We start from the raw sequence: 24,830 nt of genomic DNA, 5'->3' as shown, positions 1-24,830 counted from the left end.
TCCTTAACAGCCGCTGACTCCGACATTACCCCAAACCAGGCTGGCAAATAAATGATGAAGAAAAAAGGCTGGCGTCAATAAAAAACGCATGCCTTCAAAACGCCTCAGAGATAACGCTCCCTCCAACCGTCACCACTAAAATTAACCTCGCTCCAGACCCCGCCCCTTACCTGCCTAAACATTACGCGCTGTGGATCATTCCACCGTGCGAAACACTCCAGGGGGACACTGGATCGCGCCGCGATCCCCCTGGGTCCCCATTGTAACATGTACAATTAATTCAGTGTTCTACATCAAAGTGTCATTACTGTGTTCTATTCGGTGTAAATGTGGACTTTAATGATTTTGCATAGCATACTTGTCAGTATTCTTTCTCCTTTGCTATTCTGCGTATTTAGAGACTTGCTGTCAGGCTCAATGAATGATACTCAGTAGAGTTCGCGAATTGGAGAATGTAAACTATTTTCAGTGAAGAGATAACTGTAAGTTTTTGTGTGGATCTGATTCATGGAACAGTAGTTCTTATTGAGTTAGATTGTATTGAAGAAGATTCAAGTCTACGTTACGTTAATGAAGGAGCATCTTGGCATTCTTTTTATGGAATTAATCGTGTGCAATGTTTCGCCCTTGTTCTAAATAAACATACTTTGGTGATTGTAAATCCCTTTGACCTTCTCGTATATTTGGGCTCGTTTATATTGCTTCCTTCCTGAATTGTTGCATATTTCGGAGCTTTCCTTGGGGCTTTTTTATAACCTAGGTTGTGAAATACGACATGGCTCAGTCAAATATTTCAGCCTTTTTCAAAATGCGGTGTTGGGGCGATAGGGATCTTTGTCCAAACTATTTCTCTCCTGTTGAGCAGCTAAGTAAGAAACCGACTCCTTCTCCGATCATGTTTCAATGTTTATAATGGAAGGGAGAAGGACAATTATTCCTCAATGAGTGTCACCAGCCTACATGTCGACAAACCTCCCATGGCCTCGCTCTGCTTGTCTGGATCGTGTTGTAGTGTTTCCATTGAACAAGTGTCTCATGTTCTCTCCATCCCTGCTACTCACATGAAAAGTGGTATTTCTGCTGATTTTACCGTTTGTAATGTCTTCCTATCCTGTTAAGTTAACCAGGTTTATGAAGTATAAGGTTGTGTTGTAGACCCGTTTTCTGAAGTAAAAATTGTGCTGTAAAACCTAATTGATGTAACTAATATGCCAACGTTTAAACATTTGTTAAGGCTGGGGTTGATTTCATTCATCAACCTTGTTATTCCTCATTATAACCACGATTAAAAGGCTTAATTTACGTCAATGCTAGAGCCATCTCAAAGTTTAAGTCATGAGCAGCAACCAACTGTAGTGTCTCTAAATACCGTTAGATGTGCTTTAATAGTTAGCATTTGATCTGATGTGTTAGAAGTCAGTCTTTGGGGATCCAAAGGAGGAGTTTAATATTGAAATATCTAAAATGTTTAAAATCAAATGGATTAATTTAGGGAATGCATTCCATGCACAACACTCGTCATTGAAAGATAATTTTTTTATAATCTCATAATGGACCTTCAGCAGTATATAATCTGAATATTTCTGTTTTTCAGAACTCCGAAAGCAGAGATGGGGAGCATATGAACAAAACACCTGAATGCTTTATGGGCAACTACAGACCGGTCACTGCAGACCCATCTGTGTGAGCGTATACACATCGAAGAGTCCACTAACCACGTTATACCTGGTACAGTCCATGTAATCCAGTCACTTGAAAAAAGAATGTCTTCGAAAGGATCACCTCGGGTATTCCTCTTTCATTAATGGATTTACGTACTGTGCAGTCACTAGCTGATTTGCTTGATATTGATTGTGGACATGTTCAAAATGGTCATATGTTGGCTATCTAAAGATAACAAGGCATGTCTCTGTGGAGCGCTGTGGATCAGAAGGAAAGGATTCATTCTGAAAGAGCCTGTGGTGTTGCTGTAGGGCTCCTTCATGTAGAAATGTATATTGTTAGCAAGATAAAAAAACTGCTTAAGACATAAAGCTGCCTTCAGGGTTGTAAATTGAAAACTACAACTCGAGGTACATAACTATTGCCTTGATATTACCAGCTCACAAACACTTTCCTTATTGATTTGCGAAATTATGCCAAAGTGTATAATGTAGCTGCTTATCTTTTGTATGTACCTCCAAATATAGCAATGTCTCTATTCGCAAGTTTGGCTACATATTTGTCCTCATTTTTAACTTTAAATATAAAATTTGTTGCACCAAAGTGATAAAACAACTAGATTGGTTTGCCTCTGTGAATAAAATATTTGAGAGATCTCTTTGTTTGAATGAAAAGCTAAGTTCAGAGTGTAGTTGTAACTTTTTTATGGACTAGTCCAGTTTCTTGACACTTTGATGTTTTTGGACGCTATTGAGTCCTAATTAGACTTGATTTACACAGAAATAGATACAAAATTAATTTCATATCACCCACCCATCATATGAATTGTATCCATGAGTACCAACTCTTCTTCATCTGGGAAAGGCAAACAAAGCCTCTATGCTCTTTCAAAGAACTATCACCAACTGAATTTCTGGGTCTCATCAAAGCGAGCAAGCAGGCTGCCCCTCTGAGCCTCAATTCTTTAAAAACATTCTGCTATCAACTTATTCTGCCATCCACATAAGAACACTCATCAACAACTCCTTAACAACAGGAATTTTCCCAGAAGACTCTATAAAGGCATACAAAAGGCAATTATTAAAAAACGTAACCTGGACAATCAAGACCCGGCAACTACTTACCCATAGTAAACAGACTATTCCTGGCTAGACTTATAGAAAGCTGCAAAAGAAACAATTAATGGACGGAATGCTGGACAATGCAAACATTCACCCCCAGTCACAAGAATCTGGGTTTAATCCATCATTTCTTTGCTCGCCACACCACCCCAGTTTGGACCCAGCCATATGCAATACCCAGAAACCGGTCCCAGGATGCTTGTTTCCGTTCCAGGGAGGACCTGGTTTGGCAGTTTGGTCTGGACTGTTCCCATGAGGCACAGGGTCAAGAGTGATTTGCATATGGCTGGGTCAAAACTGGGGTGGCATGGTGAGCAAAAGAAGGATGGATTTAACCCAAATCTCTTTACTGGGGGTGAATGTATGATTTATTCAGCATTCCGTCCATCATTTGTTTGCGCAGCACTAGACTTATAGAAAGAGCAGCTTCTGCCCAGATGTCACAATTCACTGAAGACAATGCCATACTTTCTTAATATCAACCCGGATTCCGTCCAGGAAGAGGCACTGAATCAGCCCTAATCTCTATCTGGGATGACTTCAGTGCTTCATTATAGCCAGTGGTTGCCAGTGGCAGCCACCAGCACCCATTGTTGGGGACCGGCACATATTTGTTTCCCATCCAACGTTTACAGAGACAAGAGAGGGGAAACACATAAATCAGAAAGACAGATGAAGAGAAATACGGAAAAACCATCACAAAGGGAGAAAGCAGACGGAGGAAGAGAAAAACTATTAAAAAAACGCCACAAAGGTAAAAAGCGGGAAACTGCAAGATTAAGGTGAAGGGGCAGGGAGTGCCTGGTTGTGAATTAAAAGGGCATAAAGTAGATTTAAGGCTACCAGCCTTGGTATTCAGCACAGAAGTATGTATTTGCACCACCCATGGGCTACTGATCAGAGTTTTGGGTACTTGCACTAATTTTTCTTAATATTAAGCACTGCGTGATCTTAAAAGCACAAAATACCGGAACAGGGTTACTGCCTTTCTTCTCTTGGACGTTCGGCAGCCTTTGACACCGTGGATCATGACACACTAACGCAAAGCCTTTAGGAAGCCTGAATAGAGACCACAGAGGGCACAGCTCTTGCTTGGATCACATCGTACCTACACCATTTAACAACTATTATACATATTCCTCCTTTCTCTTCCAAACCATACTTCGCTGAAGCAGGAGTCCCTCAAGACTCAATCATCTCACCCATTTTTTCAACATCTATATATACTAATTACCACAACTGATCAATGGGTTTCACTTCACCTGCTATAATACACTACACTGATGTTTCTTAAATGGGAGAACCAAAAGGACATTGGAAGAACAAATATATTCAGCTGCCCATGTCATCCAATGGGCGGTTGACCATTGGATGACATGAAGCCACCTCAAATTGAATGCTTCCAAAACTGAAATTCTCACCTGTGTCGACTGGAAACCCTATGACCCTCTTTGTGCGTGGCTTGATGATCTAGGATCACCCTTAAAAATATATGCTAGCTAAGAAACCTCGAAATTAACATGTATGCCAATCTGTCAATGAATGCACAAGTGGATAAGGTAGCCAAATCAAGTTTTTACACAGTGAAAACAGTGCAACACGTCTTTCAGCACCTTGTATTCCCTCACAAGGTTCAAGCTACTATCTCTGGACTGGATTATGCTAATTGTCTGCAGGGCCGGACTGGGAACCAAAACCAGCCCTGGCAAAGTGCTCGGCCGGCCGGCCGGCTTAGGGGTGCCGCCGAGCTCTTTGCCAGGGCCGGTTTTCGGCCGATTTTGTTACATGGCCGATTTTGCAGCTATGCTGCAAAAACGGCCCTGTAACAAAAACGGCCCCTAGGGGCCCAAAACCGGCCCCCACCCGTGCGGCGCACCGGGGGACTGCCCGGTGCCCGCTACGGCCAGTCCGGCCCTGATTGTCTGTATCACGGGTCACATTGGTCAACTATATGATTACAGAGAATTCAGAATGCTGCTGACAGACTACTCCTACATATAAAGCTACAAGCACACAACTCCCTTGCCTTGAAAGCCTTACACTGGTTACCAGTTGCCAGAAGATCCACCATCAAGCTGATTTGTATCATACATAAAGCAATATATTGCAAAGGTCCACTCTTCATCAGGAAGAAAATCAACACATACAACAAAGGTACCTTCGCTTGAGAATGGCTCCCCGCCTCAACTTTCCTACATACAAGAAAAAAAACATGGGTGGAACATCTTTCTCGGTTCAAGTAGTCAAAATATCGAATTCACTACCCACGCACATAAGATCCGTCAACAACCATCTTAACTTCAGAAGATTAGTCGAGCTGTCTCTTACCTACATGCAACTATTTTCCCAACACAACAGTGTTCTCATTATTCTCGGACATGAGAAACTATCCTTCTCATGGCATAGAGACGAAGTTGTCATTATACATTTGTCGTTGTGCATTGAACTATGCTTTCTGTTATGAGCAGATACATTTATATATGGGAAAAAAATTATATTGTACCAAAATATACTTGTATATATAAGACAATGTCATATTTGCTGCTTTTATGTACATAACGGTGCATATGTAGTGGAGTGAATGCCTGCTAACTTTGCATTCTTCACCACAAGATAAATGTGCACATCCGATCATGTAAATATTGCTGCTTCTATGCACATATTGATATTTATATAGAGGGGTATCCTCCAGCTAATTAATCCTTACCAAGTGTCATGTGAATATATGTATGTATAAGATAATTTCAGTTTTCTGCTATTAAAAAAAAAAATCATCCTTTCAATCGTAGTTGCTAAGGTCTCAGATTACTTATGTGTAACATTTTCATAATTTCAGTGTAAACATGAGTCACATTCAACGACTCTGAGTGACACTTGTTTGCAAGCAAAATCAGGTAATGAAGACAAAGGAAACCTTTATAAATGTCAGCAATTACACCAATTTGAGCAGCAAGAAAATCGCTGCAAAGCACCAGAATGGGAAGGCCACTTGCCTAATGCCTTTGTAACCTCATCATTGCATGCCACTTACCTGTTTAATTTCAAATATTCTTTAGCAATGGCTGTATGTATTCTGGAAATTATTAAACTTTGTGATTTAACGAACACAACATTCCCCATTAATTTTACAAAGTAACTAACCGATGTTGTAAGTATGTATATTTTTGCTGCAAATCATGTATCTTGAACAACCCGATACTCTTTAAACAGATTACCAACAAAATTGTAGTACTAAATTACTACATACAACATAAATAGCATGGTTGTCCAATCTGTATTAATATTTTGAGATGGACTTTTGTGTAATAAGCAGCAATGTATTTCCACTGCTTATGTTTTGGTGAATAGTTTAATAGGTTTAACACTCCAGATGATGATTTCCAAGTGTTCCGGCTGCCTGCTGTGTGAATGAATTTGAAATGTGTTAAGCAGCAGTTGTTTTTCCCCCTTCGTGTGTTGAAGTGCATATCATGGGACCAGTGTACCAGCTGTATATTTATGAGCTATCACAAGTAAGATAGAGGGCGGAGCATCAGTCCTGTAAATAAGCTCCAGCATAACAAAAATAAACCTTGGTGTCAAACACCCACTTTTAGGGTTCGACTGGAAGGGGCACCACGGCTATCCAGAGGGAATAGCACGCGTTTGACCACACCTACGGGGTACACAAAGCTGCCGCTAATTAAGTTCATTAGCGGGCAGCATTTCATACACAGCAGGGATTAATTTACTCCCAATCAGTCCACCAACCGGAGGGGCGTCCATTGCCACATAAATAGTTCAGCCTACACTCTACTCACATTACCATCGGGAGTAAGAAGTGATCACGTTAGGTGATCGCACCATGGAGTAGTGAGGGTGGAGTTAGGGGAAGTGGTTCACTGGCACCATTGACTGTATTGTGGCGATAGGGCTAAGTTGTAGACAACTGACCTGAACTGCATTGTGGTAAGAGGGCTATGTTGTAGACGTTTGTTATTTCCATTTAAATGTGTGACTAGAGGGGTTCCAGAGCCCTTCCTCCTTGGAGCACAGATGACCCACAGTTAGGGTAAGAGGGATGTGAGTTTGCCTCACATCATTTTATCATGTAATGAGTGATGCACAAGTGCAGTGTCACAACCACATTTTCTGCATGCTAAGGGTTTGGTTTTTTACATTAGCCTATCATTATAATTGAGTGTTTTCTTTAGCTTGTTTTAGGGACCTAGGAAAGAACTGGGCGACAAAGGTCAGCCCGAGTCAAAAGTGGCATTAATAGGATCGCTTGCCACAATATGAGCCTGTGTTCCATCCTGATGAATGCCATGGACTCCTATGAGCTACAAGGCAGAAACATGTTGACGTCCTGAGTGGGGATGAGGTACTAGTTCCTCTAGTCTCCATGCTGGTTTTTAACACCAAGTGATACATCCTTGTAAATTTAAAAAGTGTAGTTTTGACGTTTCACATTGGTTTTTAAATACACATCATGGGTTCAGTAGTTAGATGATAAATTGAAGGTCTGCTCTTCATCAAACTGGTTTTTTGAAGAGCATAGGGAAGTCCTATGATGATGCAAAACACCTGGGGGTGTATGAGGACATCCGTCACAATTTTGTGTGTGTCCATAGATAGGCTTGAGGTGGACATTCACTCATAGATGAATAGCGTAACAGTTATTTGGGTGGCTTTCTAGTGTTTGACATAGGTGGTTGGAGGCCGGCTCACCCTGAAGCCCCATCGCCTGCAGTTCCCTACCTTGGTTAAGTTTTTGTGGTTTGATACACCAGCGTATCAACCACCTCTTTGACTCTATGGTTGTGCAAGCAGGCTGTGACATAAATTACCATTAGTTTTAAGTGTTTATTGAATTAATTAAATTTTACCTGTCAGTGGTGAAATTTGTAGATATTTGATGTGTTTTCATTACTGCATGTTGCACGGAACAAAAGCCAAACAGTAAGAGCATGGAATTGAATGACTTCAGTGCATTTTTATATAGTCTTTCCAAGAGAGCACATTCATAATGATGAACAGAATAAATAGTATTGTGTTTCTTTTAAGTAAACCGCTTACATTGAGCACGCAGTACTTTGTTGTTTTAGGTGCCTGTAACGTTCCATGATGTAGCTGTGTATTTCTCTGAAGATGAGTGGGAGGATCTGGAGGAATGGCGGAAGGAACTATACACGAATGTAATGCGTGAAATCCACTGCGTGTTGATTTCGATGGGTAAGAACACTTGCTGCATGGATCGTTTGGTCTGAGAATGCTAACAGGTTTGAAGCATTTAAGCAGTGAAAGGTATTTAGTACAGCTGTGCCGAAGTCTAGAATCCACACCAGAGCTGTGTGCTAAAATGCTGAGTGGTAAAATATCAACACAGTCTGCAGGGGTTATGTTTGCCACTGGATGGTGTGTCCTCTATATATCTGCTATCAAATTTGAGATTAATAGGCTGCAGCAGTTGCTAAATCATGGTGCAGGTCTGCTGTAACCTGAGGGAATACAACCACGTCAAACTTGCCTTACAAGCAATTTTTTTGCTCCAAGTGGATTCCACAATTTCATGTGTTTAAGGTACCTGCAGCGCCTGCCATCAAACTACATTCTTATTAGAGGCTTGTACTACGTCATCACACAGACCATTCACAAGCACGTATTTCTGACGTGGTCTCAGTCCCTCCCTCATGGCACCCAATCACTCTCTCTTGAGTGTACTCCTGAAAAACTGAAACATATGAGGAAGTAAACTGTGGGTGCAAAAGGTTTCTGAATGATTCGGTGGAGATGTGCCACCCTGCCCAGTCAAGGTTTTCTGGGCTAAACTGTGTTTTCCCCCAGTGGGTGCATGCACCAGTTGAAAGTGCTAAATTTATTTTTTGTTTTTTAAGGGTGGCTACTGCCTCCTCAGTCCAGGTTTTACACTCTATGGCAGTATATCTTAAACATCATGTTTTTCTATTTGTATTTAATCTAATTGTGTGTGTTTTTTTAACTGTATAATAGAAACATCTTCTTTTACAGGTTTTTAACTGAAAACCCTAAATTGTCTTTTGCCATTTTGTTGAAATCAGACTTGTGTGTTAGAATTTTGAAATGTGCTTCCCTTTACTTACCCAGGTTATGCAATTGTAAATCCTGATACTTTGTTCCGGGTAAAAAAAGAGGAGAAGCCTTATGTGTCCAACCACCCTGTCTGCAAGAAGCGAGAAAGCCTCCCAAGCCGTAGCTCAGGTGAGTTGTGGTGGAGTAGTTATGCTAATAGGTTTGAACCCTTTCCTTCCACTCCGTTTGGAGCCTGTACAGGGCAGTATCATGTGTACATGCTGTTGCTTATTTCTAACGTCCCAGGGCCATCAGTATTATTGTAGTTTAAATGGGTAACTATGTTACCCACTTTGGACATTTTCCTCTTCGGGGACAGCTACATCAACCAGGCAGGGCTTACTCTGCAATGGTAGAGGATTAGAAACAGGTAATGCATGACACAGTAAACAACGCTTTGTCCTGCCAGTGCTCTATCTTGAAGAAGACTACAACTTTTGTTTGATAGGTACGTTTATCAAACACTGGGCAGAGATACATTTCCAGACATTTTATTTACGTTTAGTCACTAGATTGTATATGACATTGACAATATTTCCAATGCTATCATCTGAGTTCTGCTCTCGGGTTAAGTGTTTAAGACTTGTTGAGGTTTCTTTTGTGTTTATCAGCAATCTCAGTATGACATGGGTACTCACAAACTTTACCTCGGGGCCAAAAATACAGTCTGGTTTGTGGCCGAGGGACGCACCGATGGGCCAGCAGGTGGGGGCGGGGTTAGTTGGGGCGGGGTCAGTCGGGGCGGGACTATTAGAGTAAAAAAAATCCCTACCTTACCTTTTCAAAACATTCCTTGACAGTGCTGTATTTCAAAATCAGATGTAACTATAAAGCTACTAGGAGAAGGCAAGAAGGTTGGTTAAGTCTGTAATGTTGCATGTATTCACTTACATTGGTTCCTTTCTTCTCTGCTCCTACTTTGACTTTAATGCATTCAGAATTATTTATTGCACCATGGTGGGCAATGGGCAAAACGCTCATGCACATTCACGTACACGCACACACACAAGCATGCACACACACACACTTTCATAGACATGCAATTGTGTATATGCACACACTCACTCACAAACACACAGTATTTGAGGCGGTTCAAGGTTTTTTTTCTTCACTTTATTCCCACTGCCAGGGGCTGCATCTCCCCTCCTGTGCATTTTAAGATCCATAAATTTTATAATTGCGTGGGTAGCAGGCGCGCAATGTCCCCCCCCCCCCACCACACCGCTCACCGTTGTATGTCTCAGCCCAGGCTGGTGCAGCGAGAGCTGCTGTGGGCTTCGCTGGGCAGTGTCTGCAGTCTTATCTCTGGCACGCCCGAGTTGTTCATAGGTCTTTAAAGACCATTTGCATATTTACATTCCTTTGTAAACTAGTTACAGAGGCTTAGTTTTATTCTGGTTTCAGTACTCCCTGGGCCCCCCACTCTGCCTTACATTGATATTTTACATTTACTGCAGTAGTGTGCGAATGCATCTCATGAAAAGGAATATATAGTAGGGTTGCCAAAAGAAAAATGTTATGTTATGTTATTTATATTTTTATAGCGCACAGCTGCCCCAGCAAAGGGGCGTCCTGGCGCTTTGACAGACACTATAACATAACACACAATAAAAGAAAAAGAAATTAAACAAACACGGGAAACAGGAAAGTTTTAATCGCCTGCCTGAAGGCGAGCAGGTCTTCAAGAGCTCGGATGTGTACCTGAAGCGAGTTCCATAAACCTGCCGCGAGCACCCTAAAGGAGCGGCCACCCATACTGCTCAATTTAAAGCGTGGACAGACAGCCAGGTGAAGCCCCTCCGATCTCAAGGATCTCAAAGGAATATAGGGCGTGAGTAGGTTGGCAAGTGCCGGCGGCGAAGAAGATTTCAAAATTTTAAAGGTCAGGCACAGCGCTTTGAACTGGATTCGCTGTCTGACCGGGAGCCAATGTAAGGCCGTGATGGTACCAGACACTGAGCAATGTCTAGGGAGGCCCACTATGGCCCGTGCCGCGGCATTTTGTACCCTTTGGAGCCTAGAGGCCTCCGCTTGATTCACCCCTAACAGCAGTGAACTGCCGTAGTCCAGCCGAGATAGTATAGAGGCCTGGACCACAAGCTGTCTGGTAGGGGGATCAAAGTACTTTAAAACCGGCCTTATTCCCCGCAGAATGCCATAGCACGTGGCAGCCACCTTCTTGGTGTGGTCCCTGAAGGTGAGCGCAGAGTCCAACCAGATGCCTAAATTTCTCACTCCAGAAGCTGGAATGGGAGTGACACCCAACTCTGATGGCCACCACTATAGCTCAGCGTGCTTCCCTAGTACCAACACCTCTGTTTTGATGGCATTCAACTGAAGGCAGTTGGTGCGAAGCCAGCTTGCTACTGCCATCAGACCCGCTCGGAATCTGGGGGCCTCCACCTCAGGGTCTCCACTAAGTGTCACCGCTAGCTGTGTGTCGTCCGCATATGAGGCCATCGTAAGACCCCACTGTTTGACGACACCAGCCAGCGGTTTCACATAGAGGTTGAACATAGTAGGGCTCAACGAGGATCCCTGTGGTACCCCCAGCTCCAGGGGATAAGTGGCGGATTGGCCAGGTGGTATAGCCACTTTAAAGGATCGATCCGATAAAAAAGACCGAAACCACTGGAGAGCGAGGTCAGTCACTCCCGCCTCCTGTAAGCGTTGGATCAGTATATGGTGGGACACAGTATCGAAGGCAGCGCTTAGATCTAATAGTAAAAGCGCTGCAGTACGACCTGAGTCCAGTACCTGGCGAAGATGTTCCGTGATGTAGAGTAATGCCGTCTCGGTACTGTGTCCCGACCGGAAGCCGTTCTGACTGGGATCCAATATCTGGTTGCGAGCCAGATGCTCAGACAGAACAGAGTTGACGTGGGCTTCTGTTACTTTGGCAATCCAAGGCAACAGGGATATGGGTCGATAATTTTCTGGCAACCGGGGGTCAGAGTTGGCTTTTTTTAGTATAGGAGTAACCACTGCCTGTTTCCATGCCGTGGGTACCGTTCCGTTGGACAATGACATATTGATAAGATTCAATATGGGGTCACGGCACAGTGGGGAAAGTGTGTTGATAAAGGCTGGCTTTAACGGGTCCGAGGGAGAACCTGACTTGACCCTGAGGCTAAGCCTGTCAAAGGTCTCAATAGTCAGTTCAGGTAGCATAGCAAGGGTCTCATATCCCATCGTATCGGGGACAGTAACCTCTCGGTTCTGGTGGAGTGTGTCAAAACCTTGGTAGATTTTTTTCACTTTCTCCACAAAAAAGGAGGCCAGCTTATCACAGTGGGAGTCTGTGCAAATCACCTCTGAGGTGGATCTGTTTTTCATAAGGTCCTTCAGTACCTTAAAGATCAGTTTTGATGGGTTGGGGCTGGTAGCAAATTCTTGAGCGTAAAATGCGGCTCGTGTTCTGCAAATAGCTCTATGGTAGAACTTCAGCTCAGTAAAATACCGAGTTTTCAGAGCAGGGTCATAGGATCTTCTCCATTCCCTCTCTGTTTTTCGGCAAGCTTTTTTCAGTTCTGCGAGTGACTCATTATACCAAGGACTAGGTGTTTTTGTCCGGCCTTTCGACCACCGTAGAGGTATGAGAGAGTCCAGGGCATCGGTGATCCAAGCGCAGAACTGTTGGTAACCTTGTTCCACATTAATAAAGGTGCTCAGAGGTTTCTGTTCCAGTATGCTATAAAACTCTTCAAGCCTAAGCTTGTGCCAAAGCCTTTTTAGAATAGGTCTATCCACAGCTATAAAAGGCTTATCGTGGACCGGACAAAAGGCTTCTACCAGCAGATGATCAGTCCACCCCATCAGCCTCGGATCTGACACCCTCACCCCATCAAGTGTGGAAAAGAAGGGGTCCAAAATATGGCCCCCTGAGTGGGTTGGAAGGGTGACGAGCTGAGTGAGTTGAAGAGCTTCAAGGTTCGCCAGCAGAGTGCTCACAGTAGTGGATGACCCATTATCAAAATGGATGTTGAGGTCCCCCACGATGTTGAAATTGGCACAACCGAGTGCTATAGGACTGACCATATCGGCCAGTGCGGACCTGAAGACAGAATCCTTGCCGGGAGGACGGTAAATGAGCATACCACTGAAAGTGAATTGATGGGAAAAAGCGACTTTGAAAATAGCACTTTCACATGCAGGTAGTCCCGACGGTTTCCATTCAGCTGGAAAACAGGATTTGACTGCCATAGCAATACCACCTCCTCTTGTGGTCCTATTGGAAGTGAAGACGGTATAGTTCTGAGGGAATGCAAGATTCAATATGGCAGAATCCGAATCCTGAAGCCAGGTTTCTGTCATTAGAAAGACATCGGGGTCCTCTTTCTCAAGCAAATCATAAATGGACAGGTGGTGTTTTACCAGCGATCTAATGTTTAGACACCAAATACGAAGATCTCGAGATGCAACACACGTTCGCGTAACAGAAATAGCATCTTCCAAGGAACGGATTTTAGTAGGGCTCTTAAGTGACCAGCCTTTACAGGCACAGCTGTAAGGGCCGACTAAAGGGTCCACAGGCTTACAGACACATCCTCTGGACATTTGCCCTATGTCCAGCAGCTCGGACCGTGTGTAAGACAACATACCTGCCAGAAGCGGCGAAGCAACACCGCGACAAGAAACAGAGCCTGCACCGCCTCGCGCTGCCTCGACGCGGACGAGCGCAGACGGGCAGGACTCTGGCACGACTCCGGCTAAGCGACGGCGTCCTCACCTGCGCGTCCCGCTGCGCGGGAGAGGGGAGCATTAAGTAGGCTCACCAATCCTAGCGCGAGCGCGAGGACGCTCCAAGATGGCGCCCGAAGCTACATTTACAGCCCTACCCAAAATGGCGCCCACAGTGAACCACCCCCGGGATCCAGGCCCGCCAAAACGGCGGTGAGGGAGCCAATTATATGCGGAATGAGGAAGGGGGCAAGACCCTGCTAAAAACAGGGGAGAAGTGCAGCAAAGTAAAATAAAACAAATTCACAAAATCAGGAGTTTTAAAAAGCGAAGCGCCAGCAGCAGCGCCAGCAACAGCGAGTGTGCAATAGAATAAGCGTCTGTCCATGTGTTTAAAGAATCTGCAAAGACCTTGTCTTGACACTAAATAGGGTTATAAATAAAAAAGAAGTATGTATTAATTTGTAATGTGACTTTTCTGTCTTTGTTCCCTTTAATTATCAGTCATGGATCATTCAGGCAGTCCTAGAACACAATTATAAAGTGCTTTCTGTTTATATTTACTGTTCGAAGTATGCACAGATAAGTGCAGAAAATATGGCTTTAGGTGACTGCTTATTTTTGTACTGTCTGCAACATCGTAATAATGAGCTGCAAACCCTAATCATAAGACTGGAAGTTTGTTGCAGGATCAGCACATTATTTATTTCCTCCACCCTTGATCCCTGATTAATGCCATATTAAAAAAGCATAGAAAAGCAAAACTAACAGATGATGGATGGAATGCTAAACAATGCAAACACAGATCTTTGTTTAATTAAAAAATAAAATTCCCACCACGTCACCCCAGTTTGGACCAAGCCATATGCAAACCAGACTTGACCCAGCTCCTCATGGGAACAGTACATCCTGAACTGTCAAGCCAGGTCATCCCTGGACTGGAAACAAGCATCATGGGACTGGGGTTCCTACCCTGCTCCCTGCTAATTTATTTATTTTTAAACATTTTTGGGGGGACTCGGCTCAAGCCGGGTCTCAAGATGTCAGCCAACACTTCCTGGTTTGAAGTGTTGGCAGCCAGTCAGATTTGAGCAGGGGGTCTGTCGAATCGTCTGAAGACCCACGTCCCTCTATATACAAATTTGGATTTTCCTTAATATTTCCAAATCTACTGAATGGATTTACACCACATCACAAAAAGTGATCTTTCTGGACCAAGGTCTAGCTTTCTGACAAATTTGGTGTATTTCGTTTCAGCAGTTCGGGCTGTAGCCATGTCTAAAGTTCCACCAAAGATATAGGTAAGTCAAAAAACGCTTTTTCTGTGGAAACTAGGTTATAACTATAACTACCTACTGGCATATATTTTATTGGGGGAGTGTGAGAGTGCTGCAGCGCGGAGTGCAAAATCCCTCCCTACCGTCACGGACCAAAAGATCTCACACACGCACACTATCCATACATTCGCTGGTGGGGCCCATAACACCAACACACACTCACCATCAGTCTGTGCGAGAGACGATTATCCTTCCAAGCGCTGAATAATGAGGTAGGAAGATACCACTTTAATGAGCAACAAACCTACAAACCCTTCTTATACTCATTAGGCCCAAGATTTCACATTTGGTATTCCCCTCATAACCGGGACGGATCTGTTAGTTGTAGATTTAAGTGAATTTCTAATATTCTAATTAATCTTTTCATTAACAGATTTCAATGAATAAACAACCCAACTCATTTCTTGTAGATGTTCAAATCCAAATTTATATTAATATTGCGGATTAAATCATTAATTTGATCAAGTTGTCATTCATATTTACCTATTCTGGCTAAAGTCGTCCTCTATGTCAAATTGTGCAGTCTCGCAAATCTATGCCCATCAATTTTAGCAGATTCAGTTCATCAGGAATTTGGGCATTAATTCTGTCCGTCAAAGGTTCAGGCTAACAGCTGTCCTGCAGTGTCACTGTCCTCTCCGTCAGCATATCATCAGGAAATCGAAGGAGCGACTCTCGACCTCTCTAGTCTATGGGTTTTTATAATAATTTCAATAACAAAATGTAACAAAATTGAGTTTTAAACTGTTCTGATTGGCTGATCAGGGGTCAACCTCTCCGTTCCCATAAGGTTTGGTCCATGGTGTCCGCATACTTGCTGGTTCCGGTTCTTTAATAAAGTCTTTTGTCTGTAGCGTTGGCACCATTCCCAGTGGCCTTGATAAGTGCAGCTTGCCTGGGGTCAGGACGGGGCCATTGTTGCTCATCTTAGCACAGGCGCACTTCACCCAAGCCTGGTTCAGCGTTGGCAGTCGAGTTAGGCACCAAAAGCAGCCATCATTCGATAGGCCAGAATAGTCAACTTAAGCAAAAAAACACAAAAACGTAATTAATACATAGGAATGACTAATTAAATGTTATTCCCTCGCGAATACCCATATGTGTGTGTATTTATCTAGCCAAAAGCAACACTCAATGCGGTTTATACTTACTAAATAAAGCACGAATCACAATTACATCACTAAAGCAACATATATCATGCAATGTTCTAATTATCTATCATTAGTATGCGTACGAAATTTAGTTCACGTAATTAATTAGGCCATGCAGATGCAAATCCCACGTGTATTTCGGTCATTAATAATGTTGATTAGTTATTTCCACATCACTCCAAACCATTAGTATGATTATAATTAATTAATTAATCTAATTAATAAAACGACATGCAAAATGGGGTGGGTATACAAAATTAAGCATTACCCGCTCCAGCAATCCCCCTTTGGTGGTTTTATCACCACACCACCCAAAATTTTGTTCTGTCTTTACGGAATCTTTAAAATGTTTTCTTGCTCTTAATCAGAATTCAGTTTCTCCTACGTCTTCTCTTTTTACTGATTCATACATACTCTCCTTCCACTCCTCCAATTCTATTTCTCTTTTTTGTTTCTTATCTTTTCTTTTTGAATTTTCACTTTTTATTCTTTTCTTATTTTTCTTGTTTCTACAACACATACAACATAATCTTATCACTAAAACTATGCAAATTACACATGTTAATGGAAACAATATTTTACCTATAAGAGTACTACCTATTTTTACTAAGAAATTCTTAATAGCAGCTATTTTCTTTCCAATTCTATCCCAAACACCTTCAACCTCCAGTGGTGCAAGTTCATCATGCAATTCAGTAATATTCTTAAAATAAGTTTTCAGATCTTTGCTTTCGTCAGGAATGTAAGTACAACAATGTTGAACTTTCAGCATTCCACAGACTCCACGCTCTTTTGCCAGTAATATATCAAGGGCAAATCGATTTTGCATTACCATAGCACGCATGGCAACCATTTCAGTGTTAACCAATAAAAATCCTCCAGCGGTGCTTGTTGACAAGCGATCCACTACTGTTGACAATTTTCTAATTTTGTTTGCATTCAGAGTTATTCCCACTGCTGGTATCAATGCCTGAAAAATATTACCTACAATTTCTGCCCAAGATTCTCTCTTGGTTCTAGCTAAATGATTACTTAAGCTATGTACACCATCTTCTCCTCTATCCATATGAAAGATTTTTGGAAAGACCAGGCCTACGTAACATGTGCCATACCAATGGTCTGGCAAACGATAATATGCCCTGTTCCCACAAATAAAATATAATCCAGGAAAGACTGGATCTCTTCCACCTTTAAATCCCCATCCACCCATGATCCGATATGTATCATGGCACTCACTATTACCTAGAAAATAATTATCATACGCAGTTTGATTCCTTCGAATGCAAAATTTCCCTTTCTGAGGCCATTCTAAAGCTATAATTGGACTAGCCTCTCCTTTCAAATGTTTTTCTTTCTCTATATCCCAGATTGTTTTCTCCACTTTCCCTTCTGCTGCTTTTCTTTGCATTTTCAATCTTCTTTCCTCAACCATGTCTAGGAATGTCTTTTCCTCCTTCTTCACACTGCATGTTAGATTATTTCTAAAAATATATTCTAATGTTAGTTCCTTAGTTTCTAAAAAGAATTCACCTAATACCTTAGCAGGTTTTACTTTGTTCAATTTATTATAAGAAGGCACTTGCGCAAAAATGTTATCTACATCTGAAAAATAATATTCTAATTTCCCTGTCTCATAAAATAAACTAGCTATTACACTACATGTTATTCCATACGTTGCTGGAAGGTGATAAGTCACTCCCTCAGAAACAGATGCAGGTAACTGTATACATACGTAGCAGTCCCGTACGTCCATTGTCTTTACATATTCATACAATAATTTTATTAGAAAAATCTGTTATTGACCTGTCTTTATGCAAATAATTTTTATCTATTCTAGTTGGAACTACTTTTGGAATCTTCCCTATATTAGTTTTATTCTCACTATGTCCTTCTAATGTGTCCATAGTAGCCTTAAAGGAAATGACAAGAGCAAGGATGCTCCATAGAAGCATTAATAATCCTGTACAACAACAACACATTTTACACCATCTTTTCATGAATGTACATCTACCTTTACTACTTTCTATGTTAGCCATCTTGTTAAAATGGACCGTGTCTTTTGACTTAGCCTCTTTTACTTCACAGCTAGTTTTCTAACCTAAGGTTCTAACACCTATTTGGTTCTACCAGTCACTATTTTTAATTCAATATCTTGTTTTCTTCATCAATAGTTTTCTTAACTTATTCAGTTTGGCATCTCATCGTTCTTCACTCTCCTCTCGTCTTCCAAATATGGATTTTCCTGAACTTCCGTTTCTTCTTCTCCAATGTCGGACAAGAGAACTCTCAGGATTTCCGATTCTATTTCATCCTCAACCACTTTCAGTACAGTCTCCTCTGGATTTCCTTGACTATCTGCCTCTTCTCCCTGTTCAGGCAGAGCCACGTACGTCCATTCTGGTGACTTATACTTCTGGTTAGGTTTCCTTGTTCTTCTACTCTCTTTGTCTTCAGTTAATTCGTCTTCTTTTGATTTTTCTTGACTTGTCACTTCATTCACCTGTTCAGCTCTTGGTGAATTCACTCTTGTCAATCGATATCTGTTTCCTTATTTTATTGGGCCAAACATCAGCACTTGCAACTCTTTTTACTTTACTTCCTTTGTCATTCTTTTCATTCCTCCAAGCTCTCTTTCTTAGAACTCGACCTTCAGGTATTTCATTTTCACTCTTTTCAGATTCTGTCTCAACTTGCTTTGTCTTTTCAGCAACTTCTTCTTCCACCACTTGTTTTGTTTTCCCCACTTCTGTCCCTCCTCGGGTCTACGGCACGCAATCTTCCTGCTGGCTACTTGCCCTTCACCTAACTGGATGTTGCAGTTCCCTACACGTCCTCGAAGGGTCTGACGCAGAAATCTGTCCCTCTCTCTCTGTACCTGTCCCTTGTTCACTTAGATTTGTTATTTCAGGTGGAATTTCTCTCAGTCTCTCATCTGGTACTTCCTTTTCACGAATTTCTTTTGTTGCGTCTTCAGTACTCTTCCTTCTTTTCTTCCTGTGTTCCTTCTTGGAACCCTGCTCTTCTTGCTCATTTCCAGAATCACTAGATTCAGAAATCTGCAATCTTCTTCTCAGAGTGATACTTCTGGGGACTAAAGCTGATCTTTGTTCTGTTTCCCCCCTTTCGGAGTTTCCTTGTGTCTTTGACCCTTCGTCATCTGATTCAGTGCTTGATTCTGATTCATCAAAGTATTCTTTTCCTGTGCTGTCCACCAGATTTGGAATTCTCAATGTATGACTGGCATCGATCCAGTTTTTCAGTCCAGCACACTTCACAGCTGTGGTCGTGGTTAAAATGACTTGTCGTGGTTTTCCCCACCTTGGAACCAGACAATTTCTTCTTCTGTGGACTTTTATCCTTACCCAATCACCTGGGCTCAGATCATGGGCTTGCTTCTTTTCAAGTGTGGTGGCATCTGGTCCAACCTGATGAAACACAGAATGAACTGCGTCAGCCAGGCCTTTACAGTATTCCAACACCATGTCATCAGAAATTGTCATTAGCTTGTTGACTGGTATAAACACGTCTCATTGCACGTCCCATGATTATTTCATGAGGAATCACTCCTATAGCTCTGTCTGGAATGGCCCTTATTGTCATGAGTACTAGAGGCAAGACATCAGGCCATTTCATACCTGTGGCCATATTTTTGATAGTACCACTCATCTGTTCAACCACACCAGAAGCCTCTGGTCTGTAGGCACAATGTAGTTTTTGTTGTACATTCAATGCTTCACAAATTAATCCTGCAATCTCATTATGAAAATGTCCTCCTCGGTCTGACTCAATTGTCACTTGGAACCCGAACCTGGGGATGAACTCTCTCAGCAGTAGCTTAGCTACTGTCAACCCATCATTTCTTCTTGTTGGGAATGCTTCCACCCACCTGGAGAATAGGCAGACCACTACCAAAATATACCTCAGTCTGTTACAGGGAGGCATCTCAATGAAATCTACTTGCATTCTGGTGAAAGGCCCTCCTTCTCGACCTTTTGTTCCCAGACTCACTACTGTCTTCCTTCCAGGATTGTACTGCTGACATATTAAGCATCTCTGACAAAGACTTTCTGCCACAAGTCTGAATTTTGCATTGTACCAGGTCTGCTTAAATGACCTGATCATGGCATCTCTCCCAATATGTCCCTGGCCATGATACATCCGTGCCATGGTAGACATCATGCGATCAGGCATAACTGGTCTTCCATCTCGATAGACCCACACATGATCCTTTTCCCTTGGGGCACATCCTGCTTTTACCCACTGTCTCATTTCCTCATCTCCTGCCTCATCCTGCAATTGTTTTACCTCTTCCCAAGTTCCCACAATGTTAGTGAACATCAATGAGCAAGAAGACATTTCTCTTTCCTTAGCCCGATTGACCGAGTTCTGATTTCGTGCACAATACTGCGCCCTGTCATTTGCATACCTGTTCCCAGTGGCAATATAATCACCACCGTGACTATGTGCATCACATTTTACAACAGCCAATTGTTTAGGCAGCTGTATCGCCTCAAGCAACTTTCCAACCACTTCTGCATTCTTAATGGGAGTTCCACTTGAGGTCAGGAAACCTCTTTGTAGCCATAGTTGGCCGAAGTCGTGGACAACTACAAAGCCATACTGGCTGTCAGTTATCACAGTCACTCTCACACTCTTCCCAATCTTGCATGCTCTAGTCAAAGCCACAAGTTCAGCTACTTGGGCTGATTTCACTCCTTTCAAATATGATGCTTCAATTACTGCTGCAACTGTGCATACTGCATACGCTGCACTTAGCACTCCTTCATCTGTTCTCAAACATGACCCATCAACGAACATCACAAAATCACTTTCTGGCAAAGGTACATCTTTTATGTCTGGTCGTGGTTTGGTACAAAAATCAAGTACATCCAGACAATCATGATCAACTTCATCTCTTACCTCCATAATCTCAGCATCAGGCAACAAAGTTGCAGGATTCACATTCACACATCTTGCAAGACTCACATTAGTTGCACCTAATATGACATTCTTGTTAGACCTGGCACCTTGTCGTGAGTCTCCCTTCCACTTTTTGTCGCTGTGCCTCATGTGTTTTCATGGTGTTGGCTGCTCAGAGCACTGTACCACTGCCAACCAATGCCACAGTGCAAGTGCTCCCTATTTAAAATGTATATGTTGGTTGGATTCCATGATTGGCTTATTTGGTTTACTGTCAGACCCCAGTAAAGTGCACCAGGAGTGCCCAGGGCTTGTAAATACTAATGCTGGTGGGCTTGCAGCCCTGGTTGTGCCACCCACAGAAGCGGCCTAGTAAAATGTGTCTAAGGTCTGCAATTGCAGAACCTGCGTGCAGTCTGGTACTGTCATGCTGACTGGGCAAGTGCACCCACTTCCCAGTCCCTAAACCTTCCCTTAACTTCATATTAGTCACCCCTATGGTAGGCCCAAGGGCAGGATGCATTGTAAGCATAAGGTAGGACAAGCCCTGATGTGTGTGGCATGTCCTAATGGTGAATTACAGCCATTTTCGTTTTTCACTATTGCAAGGCTACCTGTTCCCATAGGCCAGAATTGTTACATCCTATGATCCTAACAGACCCAGGGAACATGGTAGAAAATCGAGTTTAGTATACCTGAACTCAGGATAATAAAATACATCTTTTAGTAAAGTTTATTTTAATATTCTGTGTTTGCAAATACCACTTTTAGAAAGTTGGTATTTGCTTGCCTAACCATTTCAGCCCGCCTCTGCTATGATGTGTATCTGCCTGTCTGGTTTGTGTGAGTGACAGGGCTGGGGAAACCCAGAGGGGCAGGGCTAGGTAGCCTGGTGGTGAATAGAGAGATTGACATCCAGATGGGTGGGAGGAGTGCACCTGGACTCTGAATAGGGCTGTGCTCTGCCACCACAATGCTGGCTCCACCTCCTGTGGAGCGGCTGATGTCTCTGCCCTGCACCCTGAATAGAAAGGCAGAGTCATGTCAACAAAGTGCTCAAGAACTGGTTTGGACTGGGCAAAGGCCCCTCTACCCCAGAGGAACAAAGGAATTAGGGGTATAAGTATTGGGACCCTGCTCCCAAGAAATTAGATCCTGCTTGACAAGAAGAACCTCTGCCTGAGGAGAAGGAACTGGGAAAGCTGTAAGGAGGAGTACTGTCCCTGACCTGGGGGATTGGCCTGCAGTGGTTGCCTTGCTGCTGGAAGGAGAGGAGAAAGACTACAAAGACTTTATTTCAACTTGTGCTTAAAAGATCTCCAAGGGCTTGTGCTGAGCTTGCCCCCCTGAACGAAGTCCCAGGACCAGTGGACTTCACCCCCCAGCTCCCCAGAGTTCTTTGGAAGTGCCTGCTGCTGTTGTTGGGCCCTCTGATGGACTGTGTGTCGCAAGGAGCTGGAAGCGCAACTCAAGAAGGAGAAGCGTGCCGCCGTCGGAACTGCTGTCGTCGCATCTCGCAAAGGGTGTCGCCGCTGCAGCATCGCATCGAGCGGAAGCGTCTCGCATCATTCCGGAAGTATCTCGCAACGCCGAAGAAGCGTGTCGCCATCGCAGCCATCGTAGCTGACGCATTGCACCGCATCAAGAGAAGAGTCTCGCATCGAGGAAGAAGCGTGTCGCCATTGCAGCCATCGTAGTTGTCGCATTGCACCGCATCAAGAAAAGCGCCTCGCATCCACGGAGAAGCGTGTCGCCGTCGGAGCTGCTGTCGTCGCATCGCGTAAAGGGGTGACGCCGCTGCAGCATCGCATCGAGCGGAAGCATCTCGCAAATGTCGGAGAAGAGTGCCGCTGCCAAGGCCGCTGTCGTCGCATCGCGTAAAGGGGTGACGCCGCTGTAGCTGACGCATCGAGTCGAGTCTTCTCGCAACATCGGAGAAGCGTAACGCATCTGGAAGATCTTCACGTCTTTATTTCTTTGCACCAAAAACATCGTTGCAACACTTTCGTTCCCCTGCGTGTCGCATCTAAGGTACATTGACTTAAAGTGTTGCATTTAAGAACTTAAGAGAACTAAGCAAACTTCTCCCATCTAAAGTAACAGTATTGTGTATTTTTGTCGTTTAATGGTCTTGTGTTAACTCTATATAAAGAATCCTTATTTTTAATATAAAAACCTGTGTGGTGTCCATCTGTAGTGTTGTCACTTGGTTACTGTATGTTCACAAATGCTTAACCTATAACGCTCTGAGATAAGCCTTGTCTGCTCGCGCCAAGCTACCTAGAGGGTGAGCCGGGGTTATTTTAGGAGTGTAACCCCTTACCCTGACTAGAGGAAAGGTTCCCTGCTTGTCACAAGTACCTACCTGTACCAACCAGAGAACCCGGATTCTAACACTTCTCATGCTTAGTCAGCCGACTGTGTGTCATATACTGAGTACGACTCCTTGTCAACAGAATTGTTACATCATGGGGTACAAACACTTTCAATGGATATCCCATCACAATTCCTTCACTCTGCTCCAAACTTCGACATGTTTCAGCCACCGCTTTCAAACATCCAGGTAAACCTACAGCTACTGGATCTATCATTGATGAAAAATATGCAATTGGTCTTCTCATTTTTCCATGCTTCTGGGTCAACACAGAAAGTGCACATCCATTTCTCTCACTGCAATACAACTCGAATTCTTTTTCATAGTCAGGCATGCCTAATGCAGGTGCTTCACACAAACCATTTCTTAATTGTCTAAATGCTGCCAATTCTTCTTTGTTTAATTCAAGGGGATCTTTCACATCACTTCTCGTCAATCGCACCAAGGGCTTTGCGATCAAGGTAAAGTTACCAATCCACTGACGGCAGTACCCTACCATTCCCAAAAACATTCTCACTTCTCTTTGAGTCATGGGAGCTCTCATTCCTTTTATTATTCTGATTCTGTCTATGGTTATTTTCCCCTAGTCCTTTCTCAATGTTGTGTCCCAGATACTGCACTTCCTTCTTACAAAACTGTAGTTTTGCAGGTGACACTATAAGTCCTCCATCTGCCAAATGATTCAGCAAGGCTATTGTATCTACCTCACAGGCTTCACGTGTTTTTGACGCTACTAAAAGGTCATCAATATATTGAACCAATACAGAGCTTTCTGGCATTTCTAGACTCTCCAAAGACTTCTTTAATAGCTGATTGAATATTGAGAGGCTTTCTGTATACCCCTGTGGGATTCGGCACCATGCAAAAATACGCTCACCAAAATGAAATGCAAAAATTTGCTGACTGTCGTGATGCAATGGGATGAAAAAGAAAGCATGACACAGATCAATCACTGTATACCATTCTGCATCATGGGGAATCTGATATAAAATCACTGATGGATTTGGTATAATGGGACAACATGATACCACAATTTTATTCACCTTTCTCAAATCTTGCACTATCCTGAATTTCCCATTAGGCTTTTTCAGTCCCATTATCCCATTATCCCATTATCGGTGAATTACATGGACTACTCATTATTTCTCTCAAGATTCCTTGTCTGATCATTTTCTCTATTATAGGAGTTACACCTTCAATTATTTCAGGTGTCAATCTGTACTGTTGAACATGATGATGATGGGGGATTTATAGAGCGCGTATTTACCCGGAAGCATCCCAGCGTTAAACCAGAACAGAGAAACCAGTGTGGGTACCAGAGAAATAGTTAGAAAAGATTAAGGAAAGAGGTGGGTTTTCAAGAGTTTCCGAAACCGCAGATGGCAGGATTCAGCCCGTAGTTTCAAGGGGAGGGAATTCCACAGTTTAGCTGTATTTACCGAGAATCGCCGTCCTCCTGTGCGTACCTTTTTTACTCTGGGCATAGTGACCAGGC

The 24,830-nt window shown here is 43.0% G+C and overlaps 1 protein-coding gene across 3 annotated transcripts in view; it reads left to right on the top strand.

Annotated features, from left to right (window-relative positions):
* LOC146809824 (uncharacterized) overlaps positions 1-24,830 on the top strand; it is a 387,952-nt gene that overhangs the window by 53,155 nt on the left and 309,967 nt on the right. For all 3 annotated transcript variants that reach the window (XM_085616679.1, XM_085616678.1, XM_085616680.1), the window contains 3 exons: positions 1,595-1,787; positions 7,871-7,997; positions 8,889-9,002. In XM_085616679.1, the coding sequence (XP_085472805.1) occupies positions 1,764-1,787; positions 7,871-7,997; positions 8,889-9,002 (265 nt within the window). In that variant the 5' untranslated portion in view covers positions 1,595-1,763. The remainder of the gene's footprint in view (positions 1-1,594; positions 1,788-7,870; positions 7,998-8,888; positions 9,003-24,830) is intronic.

Source organism: Triturus cristatus, chromosome 7 (assembly GCF_964204655.1).
Source record: "Triturus cristatus chromosome 7, aTriCri1.1, whole genome shotgun sequence".
NCBI classification, from domain to species: domain Eukaryota; kingdom Metazoa; phylum Chordata; class Amphibia; order Caudata; family Salamandridae; genus Triturus; species Triturus cristatus.
The sequence above is the reverse complement of the archived record's forward strand: the minus strand, read 5'-3'. Positions and strand labels throughout refer to the sequence as shown.